Source organism: Bombyx mori, chromosome 5 (assembly GCF_030269925.1).
Source record: "Bombyx mori chromosome 5, ASM3026992v2".
Classification (NCBI taxonomy): Eukaryota; Metazoa; Arthropoda; class Insecta; order Lepidoptera; family Bombycidae; genus Bombyx; species Bombyx mori.
The window spans coordinates 5383437-5408501 of NC_085111.1; the positions used below are offsets into that span (position 1 = coordinate 5383437).

The following is a 25065-nucleotide window of genomic DNA, read 5'->3' on the forward strand; positions in this document are numbered from 1 at the left end:
TTGAATCAAGGTCTGACTGGTAGTTTTTGAGTTATCCTTAATAATGCACATTACATTGACTTCAATTACATACATTAATGAAATTGTCATCTTATTGTTTTGAAGTCGGTTTTATTATGTCAAAATGTTGGTTATTAGATACTGCGTAGACGCGTAAGATCATTGTACACCAGCTTCAGTCGCTGGTGATTACATAAGTAATCCTATTAAACCGATCTTCAATATATCAGTTACGTAATATTATTACTTTAGTAAAATAATAACTATTATTACTATTACATCACTATACTGGCCGGTGTACCCAAATACTTTCTAACTTCTAAATAAAAGCTTATAGCTTTGGTCATGATTAGCGTTCATTTGGTTAAATAGATAGAAACTATGTCTTCCCTATTCTTGTCTAAACTTCAATTTGGCCTCGTACTGCTGCATGTTAACAGAATCTAGAAGATTCGATTCTAGTAAGTACTTAAATTTCTATATTAATAAATCAATTTTAGAATCGCAAGCTACATTTGTGATTTTTCATAGTATTCCTCGTATGTGTCAATCTAAGGCGGAACTTATTTCCCGATTATAAGTAAACTTAAATGTTTTCATTTACATAAAATCAATGTTTTTTACTAAATAATTATCTTTTTCAATAACGAATGTCAGAATACTTGTTACTCAAAATTTTCTACTTAACCTTTCTTTAAAATCCTTGTAATCTGAATTTTGTATATCACAAACGTAGCTCGGGTTAATAATTAAAAACTTTCTACTGCATCCTCGCCTCCTGCAGTTGAGGAGGATACGGCAATGGTGGAAGTAGCGGTCCCTGGACTCCTCCCCCGGGCAGCGCATAGTATGGCGAGACGTAACCAGCGCCTGTGGCTGCAGCGGCCGCTGCTGAAATCATGATATATTTATGAATACACCTTTATCTCTATCTCTCTCTAATTTTGTGAGTCCGCACGGGTAGGTACCACCACCCCGCCTATTTCTGCCGTGAAGCAGTAATGCGTTTCGGTTTGAAGAGCGGGGCAGCTGTTGTAACTATACTTGAGACCTTAGATCTTATATCTCAAGGTGAGTGGCGCATTTACGTTGTAGATGCCGCCAATGGTGGGGTGTGCACACATCTAAGCAATAAAAAAAAATCCTTCGTTTGACTCTTGAATCTTTACGGAGGGACCGTCATCGTTATGTAGCTTTAGGTGGGGGCAGATTTGACGCGTCTTACTAATATCTTATATCTAATCTCATTTAACACGTTGAACGTCATGTGGCCCACCGGTTAGCCTAGCGTACTATACCATTCAGGCCAAGCCAAAATCAGAGGATCAGTTTTTATCAACTAGATATTTTCATTCTAAAATTAATAAAATGCGATAATTTGCACGGAAGCTAAAAATTAGCGACTTTTACCGTCTAGTCTTCAAGATATTTTAAAAGACACTAACACTATTTAAATCTTGATAAAAACTACAACTTTCTATTGGAGTTTAAAACCAGTGCGTTTGGTTCAATTTGTCTATAATACTATGCACACAATAAATACCCTACTTAAGATATGTATTTTTTTTCGGACTTTAACTACACCTGCAAGATTCCCGCGTCTAGGGTTCGCGTGACATACATAATATGTATGTGGGATTCGATGTTCGAAGACGGTCAAGAAGGCCAAGGTCGAAGATGGTAAGGGCCCACCTGCTAAAGGACTCTTTGCAATCCAGCCCGATTCCCAGCCTACTTAATAACATAACTTTGCCAAAATTATTGTTAAAAAGAAAACAATTTTAAATATAAAATATCTATTACTGCAGTGTGAATTAATTAACAAAATAGCATTTTGATAATTTGAAGCTTCTAGTAATTAATCGGACTTAATATTTTTAAATCATTTTAAACGCTGTGGCCTATTATTGACTGGATCTACCAGCTCTCTCCGTGTTGGGAAATTACAAACAGCCTAAAAAGTTGTTTTGGATTTCAACATGCTATGTTTTTTATTATCAAGTAAGTAAGTCGTTTGCAAGTTGCCTTAGCTGCAATGCGGTAATTTCTTCTAAAATTTTACTTTCGGACGACGATTTTTTCGATTTTTTCCTTCACTGACATTTTAGTACGTGAAAGGTTAGAGCGGTTCTGTTAGAAGTAAATAACGCTTCAAAATAAGTATGTAAGTTAACGAAAATTCAACTAAAACAAAAAAAATGTTTTTAGAAATTGTATTTAATTATTACCTACTTTGTATAATGCTATGATATAATTCGGTTCTCTCTATCGCCCCACTTCCGTCTAAAATCATAAGGTTTACGAAAATAAATAGCACAATGAATAAATAATTCATATGTGAAGGACTTCTTCAGAATTCAAATGTAATATTATTGTTTTATTTATAACAAAACTACCTACGTCTGAACAGACTGAGTAATTATGGTCCTTTGGGGATCGACTCGATCCACTCTCGGTGCTTTTAGGCATTCCAAGTACCGGTCAAGAGTTCGACGTGCAACTTAACCTACTGTGTTTCTCTCCGGCTCTTTTAGTAGATCTGGAATCCGATCCGTTGCTAAATTTAACGAAGCACTACTCTTGCTATGGCAGACACTAGAAACTTCTCTTAGGCATAGCTTCGTGAGCTCACTCACCAGTCATGGTGAATACAGAGTGTAGGATGGGATGGGATGGAACAGGGATGTAGAAGTAAGGAGCACCATCTTGTATAGGGGACAAGTTGAAATAGTGTCCGTCAGTAAACAGTGAGTTATTGTTGGAAGACTCTCTGAAATAACGCTAGTGTAGGAAGTGGAAATGGTATGAATATAGTAATTTTTCTGAGTTGAAAATTATCATCAGGTTTGAGCCCCGTGAGCTCACCTACTAGTTAAGGCGACGCTGATATAGCCTCTCCAGATTATCAGCATAGGAAGGAAAAAAAAAAGTTGAAAATATTTTTTAATTATATTTCACTAGCGACCCGCCCTCGGTTCGCTTCGGAAACAGTAATTTATTATTGATTTCTCCACTATTTAATGGATGTTATTATACATATAACCTTCCTCTTCAATCACTCTATCTATTAAAAACCCGCATCAAACTCCGTTGCGTAGTTTTAAAGATTTAAGCATACATAGGGATATAGGGACAGAGAAAGCGACTTTGTTTTATACTATGTAGTGATGAAGTAATTTATTAAGTAATAGATTGATTACGTACCTGCAGCAGTGGCGTAAGGATCAAATCCTGCTGCAGCGTATTGCTGTTGGTACGCAGCTGCGCCCTGGGCTGCGGCAGCTTGGTATTCGTATAGGTGGTTGGCAGCCGCGACTGCCGCAGCGTGTTGGAGCTGAGGCAATTGTACCAGCCCCCCGGCGCCGGCACCAACACCACCACCGACGCCACTCATTGCGCCCATGTAACTCGGAGTTCCGTACACATATCCAGGAGACAACCTGTCGATACCAATCGTTTTTACTTTAAATTATGGACAACACCCATACTATATCGAAGCACCCATTGATGACTTTTCACGGAACTTATCGAATGTTAAGACGCGCATTCGATACATAAATATCATCAGCTCTTTAACGAGGATACAATGTTTTTATTCTGTCTGTATCATCAGCATGTTCACTAGACGATTTCAATAATATAATAAATCTACCTTTAAAACTGGTGAAAGTGAAATCGATACTAAATTATTGTAAACTAAAAACTAATTGTATCCTGATGGTACAGACAAATTTTCCATGAAAAGTCATCGCATCGACAGAATTAATACTGTTCAAAACATCATCACACTATAGACACCTAGCCCCTTTGCAGCCGTGTCAGTCACGAGCATTATCTAGTTTTGTTATGTTAGTAGACATCGATTAACTGTTATATAAGTATTTGATAGTGAACCTATTTCGCTGTGGAACCGCCGCCGTGCGTCATAGCCAGCAAAATATAGATAAAATTAAAAATAATAAAAGTAAATCGTGCGGCACTTCAACCGGAAATTAACCGCAACATGTAGTATTTGTTTATGGTAACACCGCTTTCGTCTTCGCTCTCACGGATATTTTCATTTAGTTTTCGTTCAAATTCTGCACCCAAATTGTTTAAATCGAAATCTATCTATCTATATATATATATAAATGAATTGCTGTTCGTTAGTCTCGCTAAAACTCGAGAACGACTGGACCGATTTGGCTAATTTTTGTCTTAAATTATTTGTGGAAGTCCAGAGAAGGTTTACAAGGTAGATAAGTATCAAAATGCTCGGAATTAAATGAAAATAACAATTTTGTTTTTCCTTTGATGTGACCCCCGTCGGACGGATTCCTTTTGTTTGTTTTAAGTTTATTTTATAAAAAACTTTAGGTCTTTTATTTATCGATTGAGGCACTACGAAGTCTGCCGGGTTAGCTAGTATAAAATAAAACCTACTAAATTTTAATTTTAGATCTAAATTTAAGGTAGATTTAAAATTCAATTTTAACGTTGAACGTCTGCCGAGTCTGCGAGATTCATCTATGAAGACTCGAGTGGTTTGAAGAGGCGAAGCGCTTCAGAGCGGCGCGCGCTGTCAGCAATTTTGAAGGGTACTCCGGAAACAGGCTACTAACCGGCAAAATCATCAATGATGTCAGTCTCTTTCGATCGCATGTATAGTTTTAGAAAAGGACGGTGGCTCATTAAAGCTTGTAATTGAATTTGAGATGTGGACAATATCGGGATGAACACGCATGCGTGGTGTCCGCCCTAGTTGCGCTCCGCCCGATACACACGCCCACCTGTGGTCTACAAATTTAATTCGCATTCGTACTAAATGCCTATTTATTCTGTATATCTCAAAGCGCGTTCTTGAGAGAATTTAATAAAATAAAAAAATTCTCGTACCTAAAATATTTGTGCTAAAACAAACATTTGCAGCTACATGTGACGAATTGTTGGTATGTATTGTGTTTGGTGACTAAAAACTTAACAAATAAATAGTAATAAACCAAAAACAAACAGCATTAAAAACTGGCAGAAACAAAACAAGCCGAGCTGACACGTCTACCAAAGTACAACACAACAATCAATCAATATCGCTATGAAATTATATTATATATAGGTAGCTAATAAAATTTATAACCGCCATTGTTAGGTGATAAGTCTGAAGAAAATTCGTTACATTTCTCATGCAGATTTCCAAGACTAGATTAATTATGACAAGTAAAGCATAGGTGTTCATACAGACGTGTTTTACAAAAAAATATATATTATATCTGATTCGTATTTCTCATTTCGGAGTATTCGGCGTATACGTACTATAATACTACAAAGCCTAGTCAATTAGAGATAACCTATGAGCGATAATGCTTCTACACTAATTGGATTTTATTATTTAAAAAAAAATCGATTAATTGAAGGAAGCTTTCACTCGATTATTTTTCGATTGGAACCAGAGTGCCGATGAATAATATATGTACGGGCGGGTTGTGGTGGTTCGGCTAGCGTGTCGATGGCATGATTGCCCTAGAGAATCGATCGGTCGCGCCGTCTAATTGCCGGATTCGCCTCTGATGAGCATTACAGGTGGTGATGGTAGACAGCACGGCGGCCTAGCCACCACGGCTCCGGTCGAGAGTGCGCACACACCTACTCACACACCGCACACACTTGACCGGCGACACCCCGGTAACCGGCGCGCCTTTTAATACTTTGTAAGTGTATTAAACGTAATCCACCACCAACAAAACTCATTTCAAATCAACAAAATCTTAAACGAACACGTTATAAAACATAAAGATTTTAAAACATTGAGTGTCGATAACGATGCGTATAGTGTCGGTGGTGGGCGGAGCTCGCGGCGACGAGGATGCGCGCGGGCGCCGCCCATGCTCCGGTATAGCTTTAAAAACGTAAACATCAAAAAACCCAATCGACTAATTCACACCCAAAACGAAAAAAATCCACTCTCACGCTCACTCTTGACATAGATACCTATGTGAAAATGTTTGATAATATAGTCTAGGTGATGTCCGTCAGCCGCCGCACCGCTGGCCGTCCGGAGACGCCGCTCGCCTCATCTACCGAGACAAAAGTCAGCTCAACTCTTTGCACCATGCTATCTTTGCCTTTACACTCCGAAGCTATATTGCCTATACAGTAAACAGACGCACTTTTCAATGCGGTTTATTCACATCCTGCCTACTGGATTTACAACACGGAATTAAATCTATATACTTTTTGAAACCTCACCTATATTTTGAAATAAAATATATTTTTTATGTTAAGATGACCGTCATCTGTTTAATTTTAGCAGCGACCAAACTGAACACGAGCCTGATTTTTGTCTCGTGAGATGTATTGAGAGCGGCATGCCGGGCCGCAAGTGCTGGCAAATATCAATGTGTTGACATAGAACATTGATAAATAATAAACAACAATTGTGTAAAGGTCGGCATCGGGCTGACACTTACCCATAGTGCGCCGGTAGCACTGTCGGATAGCCTGCCCTCACTCCTGCAGCCGCGGCAGCGGCCAAGCCAAACCCTGCAACAAACACACGTCTATTTTTATCAAACTCTCAAGAAACGAGGTGACAACGAAATGAGGACAGTTAATTCCGACGAAAAAAATATTAAAATCATTTCTCACTCGTCAGTTCTTTAGATTGTATTTTTGTCCAACTTAACGGAAGCGGCTAGAGAAGAACTAGAATATATTGGAATGGATTGGACCACTTCCAAATGACACACGAGACAACTTAGCGGAGGCGACATCACTGTCAATTTCTTTTTATTACATTGTTAAGTCTCGCGAGGCGGAGGCACCGTCTATTTCGGTCGCTAGCCGCCCGCCCGGGCACTGCAATCCAGGGACATGCCTCTTGACAAGAAGACGACAAACGCTCGCTATAAACGGCTTACGGTTCTTGGCATCAACACTCAATTTAATAAATAGCAGAGTATCTACTTTGATTGGAAATTCTAAATACGCAACGCGATGCCATCTTTGATGTGTCGAAGGCATTATTGGCGGCTATTTTATTTTAATGACAATTGATTTTGTTTTGATTACAATTGTGTTTTAGGAAGTTTGCGATCATGATAATGTCTCGTTTATACCAGGAATGGGTGATTAGTAACCAGTATATTGTTCACCAAAATAACATGACCTCCGCCTGATTGATACAAGTTCTATTGTGTATGGTGAAATTTCATAGGTAATTATGGTGCAAAACTTCCGCCATACCGCGGATGGTGTCGCGGTTCGACTACTGCGATTACGTAGTACAGGAAATTCAGTAACATAAGTACGTTTTGGCATATCATAGTGATACATAAAAATCCATTCATAAAAAATTCATTATTAAATATTCAATATTATGGCGCAATTTTCGAAATTCAGTTCTAACACTGAGATGAATCGGTAAAAACCCAGAGCTTACTCTCTTGCGTGGAGTTTCTTATTATTATTTTTTCCTATGTTTTTAGAATCCGCTACAAGATGTCGTTAGTTTCCATACAAAACAAATGTCTTAAAGTATCGTACTAATACTGCACTGTTTTCTTGGTGAAAAACGATGGTGTTATTGAGGGCTCTGAAACTGCGATACTTTAAGATTTGTTTTGTATGGAAACTAACGACATCTTGTAGCGGATGCCCCTAAACTTATATGTTGTTAAAGTTAAGGCATTACATTATTGTATGACTAAACACAGAAAATAAAAAAATAAAAAAATCATACAAGTCTTTACATTCAAGTTAAAGACAAATAGATTAAATTTTATCAATTTGTAGTTCATTAAAAGTAAAATATAGAATAGGTAATATGTTTCTGCCATCTACAGAAGCAATGAGTACTAGTCGAAGCGAAGCCATCTAGTGGCCGACGCCCGTAAACATTTTTGTTGATTGCTTCAGTTGCTTATCTATAACTAATTTATCTGTAGGTATTATCTATGGTGCTATTCATCGACATTTATATATTTTACTAACTACCGTTTAATTCTTTATAAAATATGAATGCCATATTTAACTAGTTTCTTTGCACACAGAAAGAGCGAACATTACCATAAGGGCAAACTGTTTGTCTTGCAGTTTCATCTTCACGATAAGGAATCCCGGGTGTCAGATAAGCGTAATCAATCTTCTTTGTTTAAATTTTTTTTTTTTTCTTTACCGAGTGTTTGAATTTAGTCAAATCTTATAAAATGGTTGATATAAATCACTATTATTTCACTATTACAACAACACCAAAGTAACAAGGTTTATGGCCAAGGCTTATTAACAAGGCCTGACATGTATGTCCCATTAATTTAACTGAATATTTCACTTCAATATTCACATTTTTAAATGTTACAATTATGAAATTCGGTAACCATGTGTATTAATGATGAAAATCAAAATAATTTGATAATCAAATTGAAGATGAAGAATAAGAAGGAAGATGGGTGATAACTAAATTTGATTGAACCTTAGAGTAGCTACTAAAATACACATAGAGTTTGGATTTATCGTAATATTAGAAGTTAAACGAAGCTTGTTTGTTTTGGTTTTTGGAGTGATTTTAAAAATAATTAAAAGTTTAATCGTACCTACTATTAATATTACTACACACATATGCACATGCTTAGTTTCGTGTGCCATTGTGACGTATTACTCCACATACGGTCTCGTGCCAGACAATCGATGCTAGTTGAGGGCTGAGGTCGAGTTGACCATCACAACCCTTATCTTGATTCATTAAATTACCTTTCGTGTCTGTTGTAGCAACGGCCCGAATATAATCCATTGTCGTGTCGTTTGTTTGACCCACATACGTATGCATAGTTTTTGTTATAATCGATTGTCAGTGTCGGAACGGTAGCCGAAGTAAAATCGTACAATGCGGAGCGAATGTGACGCAGCGCAAGCTTTCAGACGTCATTCTAAAGTCTGACCGTAGGTACAGAAAATTTGTCGGTATTACTCATAAGCGTTCGCCCGAAAACATTTTCGGACACGCCTAAACATTTGAATAAAGATCTTTGTTTTCAATATCGCTACGAATATATTTTTCAGGACGATTTCTGTAGTGAGGGTCGACGAACTGCAAAGCCGGAGCACTAAGTGCTTAAGTCGCTTGTAAGGATTCCACGGAAATACGATTTTAGACCGGCTCGGATCGAGCGGGACAGAATGTTCGTATTATTATATTATGGCTACAAGACTTGTTATTTTCATTGCCATTAAACCCAATGTACGGCGCGTGATACATCACAGAATGCATAAACTTGTCTAACTTCAAACAATTGAAGCACCCTGAACGTTATCGTTTTGTTTATGCGTCTAAAGCGAATATTCATGGAGCAATCAATTTTTTTTATTCCGAATATTTTTGAACAATTTTTAAGCACGATTTTAACCAAGATATTAACTAATTGGATTCTGAACAGTTTTTAAGCACGATTTTAACCAAGATATTAACTAATTGGATTCTGAACAGTTTTTAAGCACGATTTTAACCAAGATATTAACTAATTGGATTCTGAACAGTTTTTAAGCACGATTTTAACCAAGATATTAACTAATTGGATTCTGAACAATTTTTAAGCACGATTTTAACCAAAATATTAACTAATTGGATTCATAGATCACTTCAGACGAAGTCAGGGTCGATTTACATGAGAGACTAGACTGTAGACAAGATATGGTTTTCTTTTTATTTTCTTTGATCTTGCTGACCGGTGTCGCTTTTGACAGTCATCAGGAGTGAGACCGACGACCTGGCGATTTATTGCTCCCTCCTTTATTGGTTACTGAACGATTAATTACGCCCCTTGAAAACTAACGGCAGTTCCCGGGACACTTATTTACGGAGTAACACGTGCGAGGCAAGAGCCAAAGCATTTTTTTATGTCACTTATAATTATTTCCATACGAGCGGGAGTCGCGGCCAGCGACCGATGGACACTCCCGAATTATAAATACCAAAATTGTTTACGTGAATCAAGATTTACAAAACCTGTACTTACAAAGTATTGTTTCATTGTTCAACTACTTCATCACTACATAGTATAAAACAAAGTCGCTTTCTCTGTCCCTATATCCCTATGTATGCTTAACTCTTTAAAACTACGCAACGGATTTTGATGCGGTTTTTTTTAATAGATAGAGCGATTGAAGAGGAGGGTTTCTATGTATAATAACATCCATTAAATAGTGGAGAAATCTATATATATAAATAAATGAATTGCTGTTCGTTTGTCTCGCTAAAACTCGAGAACGGCTGGACCGATTTGGCTAATTTTGGTCTTGAATTATTCGTGGAAGTCCAGGGAAGGTTTAAAAGGTGAGAAAATATAAAAAGGCTCGGAATTATATAAAAACAAACAATTTTGTTTTTCCTTTGATGTGTCCCCTTGATGTGACTTTTATTTATCGATTGAAGCACTACGAAGTCTGCCGGGTCAGCTAGTCAATAATAAATTGCAGTTTCCGAAGCGAAGCGAGGGCGGGTCGCTAGTTGTATATAAAGCCAATGATAATGTGTAACGCTTTTCGGACGTAAAAGATTTCGGGCATTTTTGTAACCTCCGACAAAAGACACGAAGTTGCTGGCAAATCGCCAGGGATGGTAGAGCCGGCCGCGACGTCGTTCCCAAAACTGCGTATATTTAGACAAAATAAAGAGCGCGCCGAAGACAAAACGAGACCCAACTCTGTTTTATAAATAACCACGTCGTTCGCCGGACGTAGCCTCGCTCGACCAACCTCTGCACGCCAGCTGTTCTACATAAATAATAATTAAGACACGAAGAAAGTTTCACGCGTACATCGTTTTTTTTTTCTTTTTCTTAATCTATATATTAATACGTGACGGAAAAACTTTGTATCCCTTTTTAGGAAAAGTGCGCGGACGGATGAGTATGAATTTTCCACACTTATAGAGAATATAGAGAAGGAGTGCAGAATGTTAATATTTATTTAAAATTATGCCTAAAAAATACATTAAATCAATAAAAAAAACATTACACACACTACCATGTATTTGACGCACACACGCATGCATACTGTTTATTGTCAAACTTTTGTTCTTGACGTCTGTAGTCAAATTGAGAATAGATTAAATATTGTTTGTCTTTGTTCATATTTTTTATAGTGTAGTCTTGGCGAAATTTGTGAATATAGAAGTATAATAGTCTTTGAAAATAGAATGATAATAGTGTACAAACTTATAATTTTAATTAATTATAGTCGAATTTCGACTATCGGGCGACCACTAGTTATGATAAATCCCTGTGAAAAAACCCGAAGGAAAGCTTGAATTGTGCTATTTACGTTTTACAATTTTGCAGGTTAGCTGCCTACGTAATCCACGCTGCAGGATTAGCTGTGAATCAAAGGGCTTCGTGCGGAAGTCGCGGCGAGGGATCACGTTACAGATGCGACAAAGGCAACGGAACTACTACAGTCGAGTGTTCCTGTCTGTCTAAGCCACATTGTTCTAAAGTGACATCGGACGTTGTTCTATAATAAATAACGAGTATGTACTGTGCCGGTAGGCATCATATAACGCAAGATATTTGACAGATGCCTGAATCTCGCTTACGACATTTTCAAGATAAGCTTTTTCGACCACTTGTGAGTCCGCGCGGATAGATACCACCGCCCTGCCTATTTTCTGCCGTGAAGCAGTAATGCGTTTCGGTTTGAAGGTTGGGGCAGCCGTTGTAACTATACTGAGACCTTAGAACTTGTATCTCAAGGTGGGTGGCGCGTCTACGTTGTAGATGTCTATGGGCTCCAGTAACCACTTAACACCAGGTGGGCTGTGAGCTCGTCCACAAATGTAAGCAATAAAAAAAAAAAACATGTTACAAGTTCCGAACAACAACAACATTCGTACCGTCGTTCTACCGAGCAATATCACCCGCTCGCTGGAAGATCTTTCCTCCGTCGTTAAGCCCCCCAAATGTACAAGTAATGTACATTAGATCAGTTGAGTTTTTAGGACAGATGCCACACGTCCGCACAACACGGAAGACCCGGCGATTTACTTGGATCGTATTCAACAACTCCGAGGTTGTTCGGCGATGTCGTAGATTAATTTATCTTTCCCCATACTTTAAATAGCTAGGCTAAATCTGGATTTCCTTTTGATATTTCCACAGATGATGATTAGAGTGGATGGGATGCTTTAGTGTGGATTGCGTTATATCATGCACATATTTTTAAAGAAATCGTTTTGGTTTATTTACATATGTAACACTATCGAAATTTTAGGCACAGTCTGAATAAACAATATGTAAACGCGACGTAATTACAAAAATAATTACTGTAGACACGAGAAGGAAATTAGGAACAGTAAAATATGAACCGAATCATGTTAGAATTTACGATAAGCAGCGACTTGTCTCTTTTCCTGGAATTGCCGATGTCCACGAGCGATGGTAAACACTCACCATCAGGTGGACCGTATGCTCGTCTTTTTTTTTAATGCTTAAATGGGTGGACGAGCTCACAGCCTACCTGGTGTTAAGTGGTTACCGGAGCCCATAGACATCTATAACGTAAAAATCCCACCCACCTTGAGATATAAGTTCTAAGGTCTCAGTATAGTTACAAAGCTGCCCCACCCTTCAAGCCGAAACGCATTACTGCTTCACGGTAGAAATAGGCACGGTGATGGTACCTACCCGCGCGGACTCACAAGAGGTCCTATCACCAGTAAGATCTACAAGTCTGTCTACAAGGGCGATAAAAAAGAACTAATAAAGGCGGACGTCTTATAAAAATATTCAGTGATAAGATTTTTATTGTATCAAATCAACTCAAATAAAAAAAAAAAATTCAACATAAATGAAAGTACATACTTGTTGAACGTCAAAAGAACTACCGCCAATTCACAAGAACTAGCCTCCTAATAAAATGGCGGTTGAGGATAGACTGACTATTTATTGTCAAAGTTATATACAGACAGATGATGACAGATGGCGCTAGTAATCATTTACATTTTGTTACAATATTAACACCTCCGCTTAACAAAATCATAAATACTTCGTAACGGGTAATATACCAAGCTTTTTTGTGAAATATTTATGCTTTAAAGACCCTAAACTTTTTGTAAAAATATCTGCTGGCATTTCAGCAGTTTCTAAATAATCAACTTTAACAAACTTGTTTGCAACTGCTTCTCTCAGAAAATGGTATCTTATGTCTATATGTTTAGACCTTCTATGGTATACTGGGTTCAAAATAAGTTTTTGTGCACTTTGACAATCATTATATAATGTAATTGTTTCTGAATTGCCTAAAATTTCAAACAATAATCTTTTTAAATAGATAGCCTCTTTACTGGCTTCTGACATGGAAATATACTCTGCTTCTGTTGAGGACAGAGCTACATTTCTCTGTTTCCTACATTCAAAAGAAATAACTGTACCAGACAATTTAAAACAAAAACCAGAAAAAGATTTTCTATCATTTGAATCTGAACCCCAATCTGCATCAACATATCCTTCTATATAAGAATTATCCTTAGAAAAAACAAGACCATAATTTTTAGTACCTTTTAAATACTTTAAAATTCTTTTTAAATGTTTCCAATGAGTTTCATCATATGAATTATTAAACTGGCTCAAATAACATACACTGTAAGCTATGTCTGGTCTGGTTAACACAGCTAAATACATTAAGTTACCTATTAATTGTCTATATGGAATATTTTTATTACATAAACTATTCTCAGATTTTTCCAATCTTAAGTTAATCTCCATAGGAGTTTCTATAGTTTTACAATGTGACATGTTAAACTTTTTTAACAAGCTTTCTATATACTGTTCTTGATCAACAGTTATAGCATTTTTATACATATTCACTCTTAAGCCTAAACATTGCTTTATTTGACCCAAATCTTTAATTTTAAATTTACTACTCAAATCTTGTATTAACTGATTAGTTGCCATTTTACAGTTAGAAAAAACAAAAAAATCATCAACAAACAATGCTATTATAACTTTAGCATTTCCTTCAGACTTCGTAAACAAACACGGTTCATACTTAGATTTTAAATATCCTAAAGACTCTAAGTAATCATTAACTCTCTGATACCAAGCACGAGATGATTGCTTAAGTCCATATATGGCACGTTTAAGCTTTAATACTTTGTTATCATTATCATTACAATCTCTATAAAGGACAGGTTTTTGCATATACACAGATTCATTCAAAAAACCATTTAGAAAGGCTGTAGTGACATCAAGATGACGTATATCTAAACCTAGTTTTACTGCTATAGAAAATAACAATCTTAAAGTAGTATAACGTAGCACAGGTGAAAAAGTTTCATGATAGTCTATGCCAGCTTTCTGTGAAAAGCCTTTTGCCACTAATCTAGCACGATAACGCACATTACCGACACTATCATACTTCTTTTTAAATACCCATTTGCACTGCACTACTGTAGAGTCACGAGGCTTATCCACAAGTTCCCATGCATCATTTTTCTTAAATGATTCTAATTCCTCCTCCATGCTTGATCTCCAAAATTTACTTTCAGGTCCATTTAAAGCTTCCTTGAGTGAAATATCCATTATATTTTGATCATCTGATTCTGCAATACATAAGTGACTATAGCTAAATCTATCAGGTATTTTTCTCACTCGCTTGTTTGGAATATCCTGATTCAATTCTAATAATGAAGGTTCTGGTTCTGATGGTGTTTCAGAAAAACTGTCATATGAGTCACTTCCTGAAGAAGCTTCTGGAATATATGTGATATCATTATCATCACATTCAGTGTCTGTACTTTCTGTAGTTCTACTTTCGTCTCCTTCTCTCTGTTCCTCCGCTGGAGCCTTGCACTCAATAGGAATTTCAATTGTATTTTCAGTTTTCTCCATTATTATAATGTCTCTGCTAGTTGTGACAGAGTTATTTTCTGGGTTATAAACCCTATAGCCTTTTACATTGTCTGCATAGCCTACCAAAATAAGTTCTTTAGCCTTCATATCCCATTTTAAGCGCTTTTCTTTTGGTATGTGCATCATAACCTTACTTCCAAAAATACGTACATGACTTAAGTCAGGTTTTTTCTTTGTCCAGGCTTCATATGGAGTCATGTTGTTTAATCCAGTAACAACTGATCGATTCCTTAAGTATACAGATGTATTTATGGCTTCTGCCCAAAACTTTTTATGTAAACCAGCATCAAAAATTAGACATCTAGCCTTTTCAACTAGTGACCTATTCATCCTTTCACACACACCATTTTGCTGTGGTGTGTAAGCATTACTTTTCTGGTGAATTATTCCGTGTTGTTTTAGATATCTTTCAAAGTCTTGACTGCAGTACTCACCGCCATTGTCTGTTCTTAGAATTTTAATTTTCCGATCTGTCTGTTTTTCTACAAGTGACTGGAATTCTTTGAAAAACTTAAATACCTCTGACTTTGTTTTCATGAAGTATACAAAAACCATTCTGCTGTAGTCATCCACAAATAAGACATAGTATCTGGATCCTCCAATGGACACATTTTCCATCGGACCACACACATCTGAGTGTATTAATTCTAAAATATCTTGGGTGTTAGTTGAACTAGGCTGAAAAGGTAGTCTAGACTGCTTCCCCTTACAGCAAACAGTACACTTAGATTTGTCAACATCAGCTTTATTTGTGTATGAAATACCTGTCGTAGCTCCATTCTTCATTTTGTTCAAGCTGGTACTGTTGATATGCCCTAATCGTCGGTGCCAAGTTTCACTCGACACCTTAGCTGTGGCTGCGAATAACTGTTCTGATTTCTTAGTATATAATCTGTACACACCATCTACTAATTCTGCCTTTCCAACTAGAGTTCTCTGTTGATTGTAAATATAGCAAAATTTCTCTTTAAAGATTACCTTATTGCCATTCTCAATTAACTGACTCACTGAAAGCAAGTTTGTTGTTAAACTCGGTATGCACAATACATTTGAAACTGTGATGTCATATTCTACACCATTCACAACTGTGATTATGTTTACATCACCAGAACACACTACCGGGACGGATGTTTTGTTCGCAACAATTATTTCTTTAATTTCATGTTCAAATGATGGACTCTCAACGTATTCTTTCTTTGCTGTCATGTGTTTGCTGGCCCCGCTATCTATGTACCAACTATCGCAGTTGAAATTTCCACTTAAGAAAATAGCACTAAAGGCGTTGGATTGTTTTCTTTTTTCGGCTTCTAAACTCGGACACTGATTTTTATAATGACCATTTTGCTTACATTTATAGCATTTTATAACCTTTTTTTTTACATTTGACGTATTTGATGTTCGTTTCTCGCCTTTTGTATTGAAATTTTGATCTACCCTCGTTTTTGGTTTCGACCATAGTGCAACTTCCGGATCATGGTCACCGATCTCGGAACTCATATCAAGTAATTTTGTTTTAATTACATCAGAGTTTATGGCAATCCCGGAATGTTCAATTGCCATGATCATTGGGGCAAACTTTTCTGGCAGCCCCGCCAACAGCAATGATCCCACCCATTCCTCGTTTATTTCAAATCCCGTTCCACTTAATTTCTGCGCTGTATCGATTATCTGCGTCACGTATGACGTCATCGAACTGCAATTATCTCGCCGGATTGAAATTAAATTTCTCAATAGACTAATTCTTCGTGAAAAGCCACTATCATCGAATAATTGCCTTAGTTTATCCCACAATTCTTTCGACGATTTAACGGTTTTGACATGTACGTACAACGACGGGTCGATGGTCATGATCAATTTGGCTTTAGTTTTTTCGTCATCCGCGCTTGCTATTTCTTTCCCCGGTTCTGGCTTGATGCAATGCTTCATGCCTTCGAGTACTAAAAAATTTTCTGCAGCGAAACACCACTCTGAATAATTATCGCGTCCTTTTAGTTTCGGCACATTGATAAGGTAGTTGGTAGCCATTTTGACGAATAGTTTTTACACAAATACACTGCGATAATCAATACGATCAGTCCAGTTCACAACTAAATCTCACTGAATACTGTCTTTTAACACTTGCTTTACTGCAAAATCTTGTTAAAACGACTCAATACTGGGATTTTTTTGATTTTCTGCGATTTTCTGGGCCCGTAACCTAATAAAATGGCGGTTGAGGATAGACTGACTATTTATTGTCAAAGTTATATACAGACAGATGATGACAGATGGCGCTAGTAATCATTTACATTTTGTTACAATATTAACACCTCCGTCCTGAGAAGAATTGGCAAGAAACTCAGCGGGCAAGACTTTTTTTTTTTAATATTAGAGTATTTTTTTTAATATTAGAAATAATGAAATGAACCGCGACTATTTAAAGTATTATTCAGTTCAAGGACTCAAAAGTTATTTCAACATTTATTTGTAGTATATAGTTATAGTTTGGAATCGTGCTAGAAATCAGAGTCCATCAGGACTAACGTACTGCACTGATCGAAGGTAATTACACGTTTCCGTCGCGGACAACATACTAAAGAGACATTTGTTAAAAGTTGATGGTATCGGCTTAATGCGGACCGCGCACGCGGCTCGCCACCATTATGGCTTCGCTTCATGTAATTACAAATAACGCAGTAAAACCATCGATTTTTTACTGACGTGAAGGCTTTGAATCTTCTTTTTTATATAAAACTTTAATACTCAGAAATACCAGCGCAATATTCTAAAAAAGAAGATTTTGTTACTCAAGTGCAATCAATCTATACTAATTACTAATATATAAATCTACAGTGGTTTTTACGGATGTTCCGTTATAACTACTGAACCATACATCCGATTGATTTGAAACTTGGTATCCATGTAGAAAATACATGTACTTAATGGATAAGCTAATATTTATGTGAGTGTTGGACTCCCTACAGCAGTTGCGGGGGCGTTAATGATGAGAATCTTTGTGGGGGTGAGAAAAAATAATGTTAATTTTAAATGCCCAGCGAAGCGGACGGGGCACAACTAGTAAAGGAGATTTTGTTACTCAAGTGCTAGAGGAATTTTTAAGTTCGCACAGGTATGTAACCACAATCTAGCCTATTTACGCCGCGAAGCAATTATGTATTTCGGTTTGAAGTGTGACAGTCGTGGTCTTCTAAAGTATGCCCTATGTAGTTTTTTTTATGATTGAAGATTTACTGGTGGCCCGGAGGCCTTTCCAGTTTCACTAGGACAGGCAGGCGAGCAAAGGCTCAGACAGAAGGGGTGGGATTTGCTAACAGCTGCCCGAGCGCCTCCGAAGGAGACCTAACAACTCAAGAGCAACTGCTTCGCGAATGAATCTACTACCGGATCGGAATCGCGACCCGTTGAGAAGATCCGGCGAGAAACTCAGCGAGCTGATGCATGGGTTAGGTTGCACGTCGACCTCTATGTCGAGTTCGACGAGTACGATTACCAGGGTTCCTCAGGCTGCTCCTAGTGTTAGAGCTGAAGGTATCTAATGCAAGAGTTATTGGATCTGATGGATTCGTAAGGACGTGAAAGCAACCTATGTAGTTCTAATAGCAACGCGCCTAACGCTACAAAAAGAAGACCACTATTCACCATTTCGTTGAGGCTTCGATCAACAACTATTGTTTGAACTACTATTAAACATTCATGAGAGTATGTTCCAGAGAAGATTCTATCCATGAAGATTGAAGGATCAAGAACACTACAAAGTTTTTTTTGTTTCCCCCTTTAGAATTTAAGTCCAGTGCCATCTGACGCTTATCGTCTTTTTTACACAAAACCTAAAAAACGTGAAGCAAAAAAATTACCCAGAAACACATCGTGGAGCAACAATTTTTGTATTGGAACGAAGTTCCGTATAGGTATGAGTCGTCTATTATCAAAGGTTATCAATACAGATTGATTTGAATATAATCGTCTCCTTCGAAGAATACGGTTCCAAACCTGCATTAAATAAAGGTAAATACTTAACCTGTTATTTATCTAAGATGTCGTTCAGAAGAGTTTTGTGACTGCCAATGGAATACAAAGTCAATAATTCGTTTTTCTGTATTACCAATTATTTTCCAAAAATCACATTGCCGGCTTTGATAATAGTCGACTCATATGCGGAAGGGTACCCTAACCGGGAAAAAACGTCCGTAACGTAAGATTTTTATTAGTAATGCACACAGTGTAGGACTTAATTTTGTAATAACGTACAAATTAGTAATGCACATAGTGTACGACTTAACTTTGTAATAACGTACAAAAAATAACATATTTTTTTTATCATTCATTGACCACGATCTCAGAGCGTTCGTTTGCGCAATACACTAACTCTTATGCAAACAACCGTGAATGAAGTGTACCACAATAAGTTGGCCGAATGACCGTGGGTTATTGCGAAACCTCCAGTTTTATTTTCTTTATACCTCGAATAGAACTTAAAATTAATATTTTTATAATAAAGAACTTCGTTCCTATCCGGTGTCCCACGACACGTCTTTTTTTCGTATATGCCTATATGCCATGGGCTCCCTAATGAAACGTGTGCTAGTTCATATCGATCGTTGCTCAGTAGCGCGTGCGAACCGATCAACCCATCGCCTAAATCCCATAGATGAAATAAAGCTAGCCAACAGGGGTGCAGTGGGCTTACCGAGCAAGGGACACACCACATGCATAAGTAATGCACAAGCGAAGGGCGAACGCCGGCGCACGCGATTCCACTGCAACGCCAAACACGGAGGGCTACCCCTTACAAATACCACATAAGGCCCCGTCCCGACATTAATCAATGATGACTTGCATGCTTTGTACACGTGACAGTTGGATTATTGAAGAAAAGTGTCTTTAACTAAGTCTAGAGACGCGAGCGACTTTTCGAAAAATGTACGAGACCAATGTCGAGATTGCTTCGTTCAATGTCGCGTTTTTTAATGTCATTGTTCATATTATTTCCAACGATTGCAATACTTTACAGCACAGTACAATATTAAAATGTCGACGATTTTTTTTTTTTTTATTGCTTAGATGTGTGGACGAGCTCACAGCCCACCTAGTGTTAAGTAGTTACTGGACTGGATTAAATGCGCCACCCACCTTGAGATATGAGTTCTAAGGTGTCAGTATAGTTACTACGGTTGCCCCAGCCTTCAAACCGAAACGCATTACTACTTCACGACAGAAATAGGCGGGCTGGTGGTACCTACCCGTGCGGACTCACAAGAGGTCCTACCACCAGTAATTACGCAAATACGGGTTTGATTTTTATTACAAGACGTTATTCCTTCACCGTGGAAATCAATCGTGAACATTTGTTAAGTACGTATTTCATTAGAAGCATTACCGTTGCATGGCAATATAATGAACCGGACGTCTTATCCTTTAGGCTACGACGACTTGACTCGTCTGTGATCACGAAAACTCTTAAAGTATTCAAATAGTTTGCGATTTTTACGTTATAATGAAGACAATACGAAAACGCGCCACAAAACCGTAAAAGTAGTTTAAAAATTGGATGTTTCGATTTGTTCATGTTTTCAAATTATTATAATATAAATCAACTTCATAGTAAGCTCGTTCCGGTTTCTTCAACAGTACTTAATCAATTAAATGATTTGGAAGCTAGGTGTTTTCGTTTCGAACGTTAATGGACACGTGTGAATAGATTACTGCGGTGTTCATTGCGCTCAATAATTCAGAATGTGTCGCGCACCGCGTGTTTGGACAAGTGGTAAAGTAACGTCGGCCTTCATCAGCGCAACCATTTAATAAAACTTTAATAATGTTTTCATTATCGATCCCGGCGACCACCGAAACCGTTCGCCCTTGCTTACTAGAGCTACGGCATTTTTAGAAACCGGGCCAAATGAATTTCACGCTGATTACTGCATATCCGCGTGTCCATTTACAAACTCAACCCGCAAAAGCGCTATAAACTCGTCGGGTAATACGTAGCACGTGTGTATGTACCTTTATACTAATAAAATGGAACAACTAAACAAACACTGCTAACGATTATTATTAACAGTAAAGAGAATATTGTGGCATATGCAATGCTTCAGAATCAAATGTTTTTATCGAATATAAAGTACACCGGTTCTTATACAGTTTAAATATAAACATCGTATAGTTTTTCCCCAATACTTTTAGTCGGAGTTAGCTTATTTATTTTGGCGTGGGCCCCGATGCGCAGGCGTCGACGACAGACCGGCAGTAATGCTTGATGGAATCAAACTAACCGAATCGATTTCCATACATTATTCAAGTATTCACGGTTGAAAAAAAAAACTGATCTCAATATACAGCGATTGCCCAGAGCAATTGATTTTGTTTGAATATATACTTACTGATTTATTTCTTCTATCACGGATTTTCATATCGAAATGTGAATCAATTTCTCGTCTCCGTAAATACGATTCATAAACTGAGATACTAAATAAAATGCATTAGGTTAGCATGACATAAATTAACCTTTTTCGAAATTGAATTGAAAAACGTCTTGTGACAATGTCAGCAGCCGTTAAATCACGTGCTGAATGAATCTGACGTGTTATAATGTTCCGAAGCCAAAAGTTTTTTTTCATCTCTTTACAACGCAAAACGCAACCCTCGAAATAACGGTAATGTCTTGAATTCTGCCCAAGGGGCCGCCAGATAGGTACGAACAAGTTTAACGGTCGCACTCACAAGTGAATAGTGCATACAGAACAATCTACATGTGACAAACGTGTTTGAATCAAAACCTAGCGACTAAAATATTCTCATGAAAACTGGTATCAATTATTAAGGTTTTAAAAACCCTTTCGTGTGTATAAAAACAATTGAATGAATGGGCAACTGGTTTGTCGGTCGTGTTTTAAGTACGCAATATAATTACAAACAAATTCATTATTATTATTATTATTTTAATTGTATTTTTTGACTTGTTTTATCGTTTATTGTAAATATTTTTAATTACTTAAAAAAAAAATTGAGAAAAAACAAAAAAAAAATCCCGCTGAGTTTGTTTCGCCGGTTCTTCTCAGGACTGTGGCTTTTTTTGGAACCGATGGTAGAGTTAACATTGTTATTTATATTTTGACATTCAACAAGTGTGTTATACTGACATCTAAGTTGAAATAAATGATTTTGAATTTGAATAGGTTATCCACTGACGATTTTCTTGAAGAACAGTGATTTCGTATAAGATTAGGCGATCGCTTGAATCCCGGGAGATCAATTTCGGTACGAATCGAGACGTGCAAAAGGGCCACGATAAACAAACAATACTCCGCGGCCATAAAACCCATACACACACACAACGGAACACACGAATACTGAGCCTTAATGCTTCCCAACAATAATATTATTCTGAAAACGAAACCATTGAACCCGATATATTCGTTCGTCGATGTTAATTTATCATCATTTCGTTGCCCTGAAGTTTCCTCTCTTCAATAATACACGTTAAGACTGTATTCGAGACTTTGTAAATCGGCTATGTGAATTTATAATCGCAAAAATAATTTCTAACTACCCTCAATATTTTTTTTTTATTGCCCATGTAGGCAGACGAGCATACGGCCCACCTGATGGTGAGTGGTTACCGTCGCCCATGGACTTCAGCAATGCCGAGGGCAAAGCCAAACCGCTGCGAATATACTTATAGTTTAACAGTTATATGAACGTATCAGAAAATGAAAATCGATCGCTTTCATTACTATCGATTATTCGTAATAATTTTACCGTCAACGTATTTTGAAGCGTAGTGTAACAACAAATTGTCAATCCAAGTATGCACGTTCATTTTATGACCATGTTAATAATATGTTTATATTTTATTGAACTGACGATGAGATTGCAACAGTGATTGTGCCAAGAACGTAGATTAGTTGTTTAAATTAGAATTACACTGTCATTCGAAGTTATAGAATATACTCGTAGAATACGCAGTGTATGATTGCGAATGAGCAATATTGTCGTCGAATAGTGAACGTCAAAATGAGTTGTTTAAACATCTGGCTGATTGCCATGAAATTCAACATTTTCTATGGTAAGAAAATGAAATGTTAGAATCCCGTGGTACGTATGATCTGATCAAATAAATACCGTGCATTATTAGTAAAAAGGTCTGAAAATGGAGCAAACCGAACTGACAATTAATTTTTTTTAGTTTTTTCTTCAGTTTTCGCGAGTAATTTTAATTTTTACGAATAAGTTTATTTATTTTTTATCCTGTCGATAGTGGTCAAGATATTAGAGCGAAGTTATAAAATTATTGGATTGTCATCGCTCCTTGATGCGTGTGCAAATTTTAAAGTTAATTGGACGTCTTGAAATTAGTACATGCCAAGCTAATAATAGGAGAGTGGAGTGGAGATAAAAAGATCTCGATTTACGATGTCATCGAAAGCAAAAAAAAATTGCCATATGACTATTGTGGTACTCTGCGCATTATTTCATTTGAGAAATAGTCATGCGTTTTTGAGGATTTATATACGGGATATGCCTTTGATCGTTCTGTCATATTTATTATTTCATTGTTTTAATACGATTTTGAAAAGTAATGAACGTAGCTGCGTAAAAATCAAGAGAAGGTTACATAAGGTTTTTATATATTTTATTCTTGACACATTTTCAAAACAGGACCTATCTAGAAATTTCTTCGGGCCGTTTCGTTTATTACACCACCGCGAACATTTTTTTATTATTACATCCAATCTATGTACACATAATATGTTCGTAGTGTCATCAGTGAGTCTGGGAGTAAGCAGTCGTGACGTAGTCGATTGAGCACAAAATTATAAGGGTTCCGTTTTTTTGTTTATTTTTACTATCGATGCCAGTATTCATCGTAAAGATCCAACCATTACATTGATTGCATTGATACAACATCGACCGTTTCGTATGGTCGTTACAGATCACTATAAAAGTAACAAGCATCGACCCTCAAAACGAACGGTAGCGAGGTAGCGTTTGCAACAGCTGATCCTTATGAATGGGATCAAGTCTCAGAACCGGTGCGTGAATAGATTCGCATCCTCGTCGGTCGCGGAGCCACGTATGGAGGCCGTGTATTGTTCGCGTGTCGGGTAGTGCACACCAGGGCGGTGGGGGACGAGGTCACAATGGGTGCGGGCGCGCATGACGACCACCTGGCCGTGGTATACCGGTCGCGCCATATGCCGTACTCTGCTAGACTCCGCTATTGCCAACCCTACTTTGCGGCTGTAACGCGGGTGTATTACTGGGAAATGCATGTTATTTACCGTTTACAATTAACTTTATTTTTTTTTCGTTTTTTTTTTTCGATTGAATGTGCTTAAAAAATATTGGATATCATTCGGGAAAACTAAACTGAAATTTCATTGAATTATTTACGTTCGATATTAGATATTCAAGGTAAAACTTATTGTTACTGAAGTTGCGATTGGAATAATCAAGTGAGCGCATTGAGTTGAACGCCGCTGCTGATGCCCTGTTATCATTGCACTAACAACCGCATACCCGCGGAAGTGTCACAATGAAACGTCACGTTGTTATGAGACATGTAATTTACACGAAACCATCTATTATTATTACCTCGCATTTTTAATAAAACGTCTTTTCGCATTAAAAGTGTGCAATTTCCTAAAATATTCGAAATTGAGTTAATATCGACGCTTGAAAGGCAAACGTGACTAAGCGACAATCCGTAAACTTTACAGTAGACTAATTTAAAGTTGAAATACCTGAAAAAAAATCTATTTTAACGAATGTAGTCGTAGGATTGAAATGATTTTAATAGACCTAGAAATATATTTTTTTTGCGCATCGAATATGGTTATTGCCTATCATTTATCTACAAAGCAGGTATTGTCGCTTAGTCACGTTTGCCTTTCAAGCGTCGATATATGGAATCATTTGGTATCACCAGTATTTTTCTCATAAATATTGTCAAAAAAGCGTAGTTTAGTTTTAGCTTTTTTTTAGTTTACCTATGTTTTGACTACTATTAACAAAATTAATACATAATTTTATCTTACTTTAAAAGACTTTAAATGTAACTGGTAAAAAATAAAAAATAAATGTTGCAAAGATGATTAATATTAAAAATATCACATGGTAAACCTTTTAAAACACTTTGTAAAATTAGTAAGTTTTGAGATTATACAGTTTTAATGCGAGAAGACGAAATAGT

General features: G+C 37.1%; 1 protein-coding gene across 1 annotated transcript in view; it reads right to left on the reverse strand.

Annotated features, from left to right (window-relative positions):
• Window positions 1–3146: 3146 nt before the first annotated feature.
• Window positions 3147–25065, reverse strand: part of LOC733119 (RNA binding region containing protein 1) — a gene marked incomplete at its 5' end in the record, with an annotated part of 35223 nt that continues 13304 nt past the window's right edge. Inside the window, 2 exon segments of the mRNA NM_001047066.1 lie at window positions 3147–3440; window positions 6444–6516. Of these exon segments, the coding sequence (NP_001040531.1) occupies window positions 3197–3440; window positions 6444–6516 (317 nt within the window). The 3' untranslated portion in view covers window positions 3147–3196.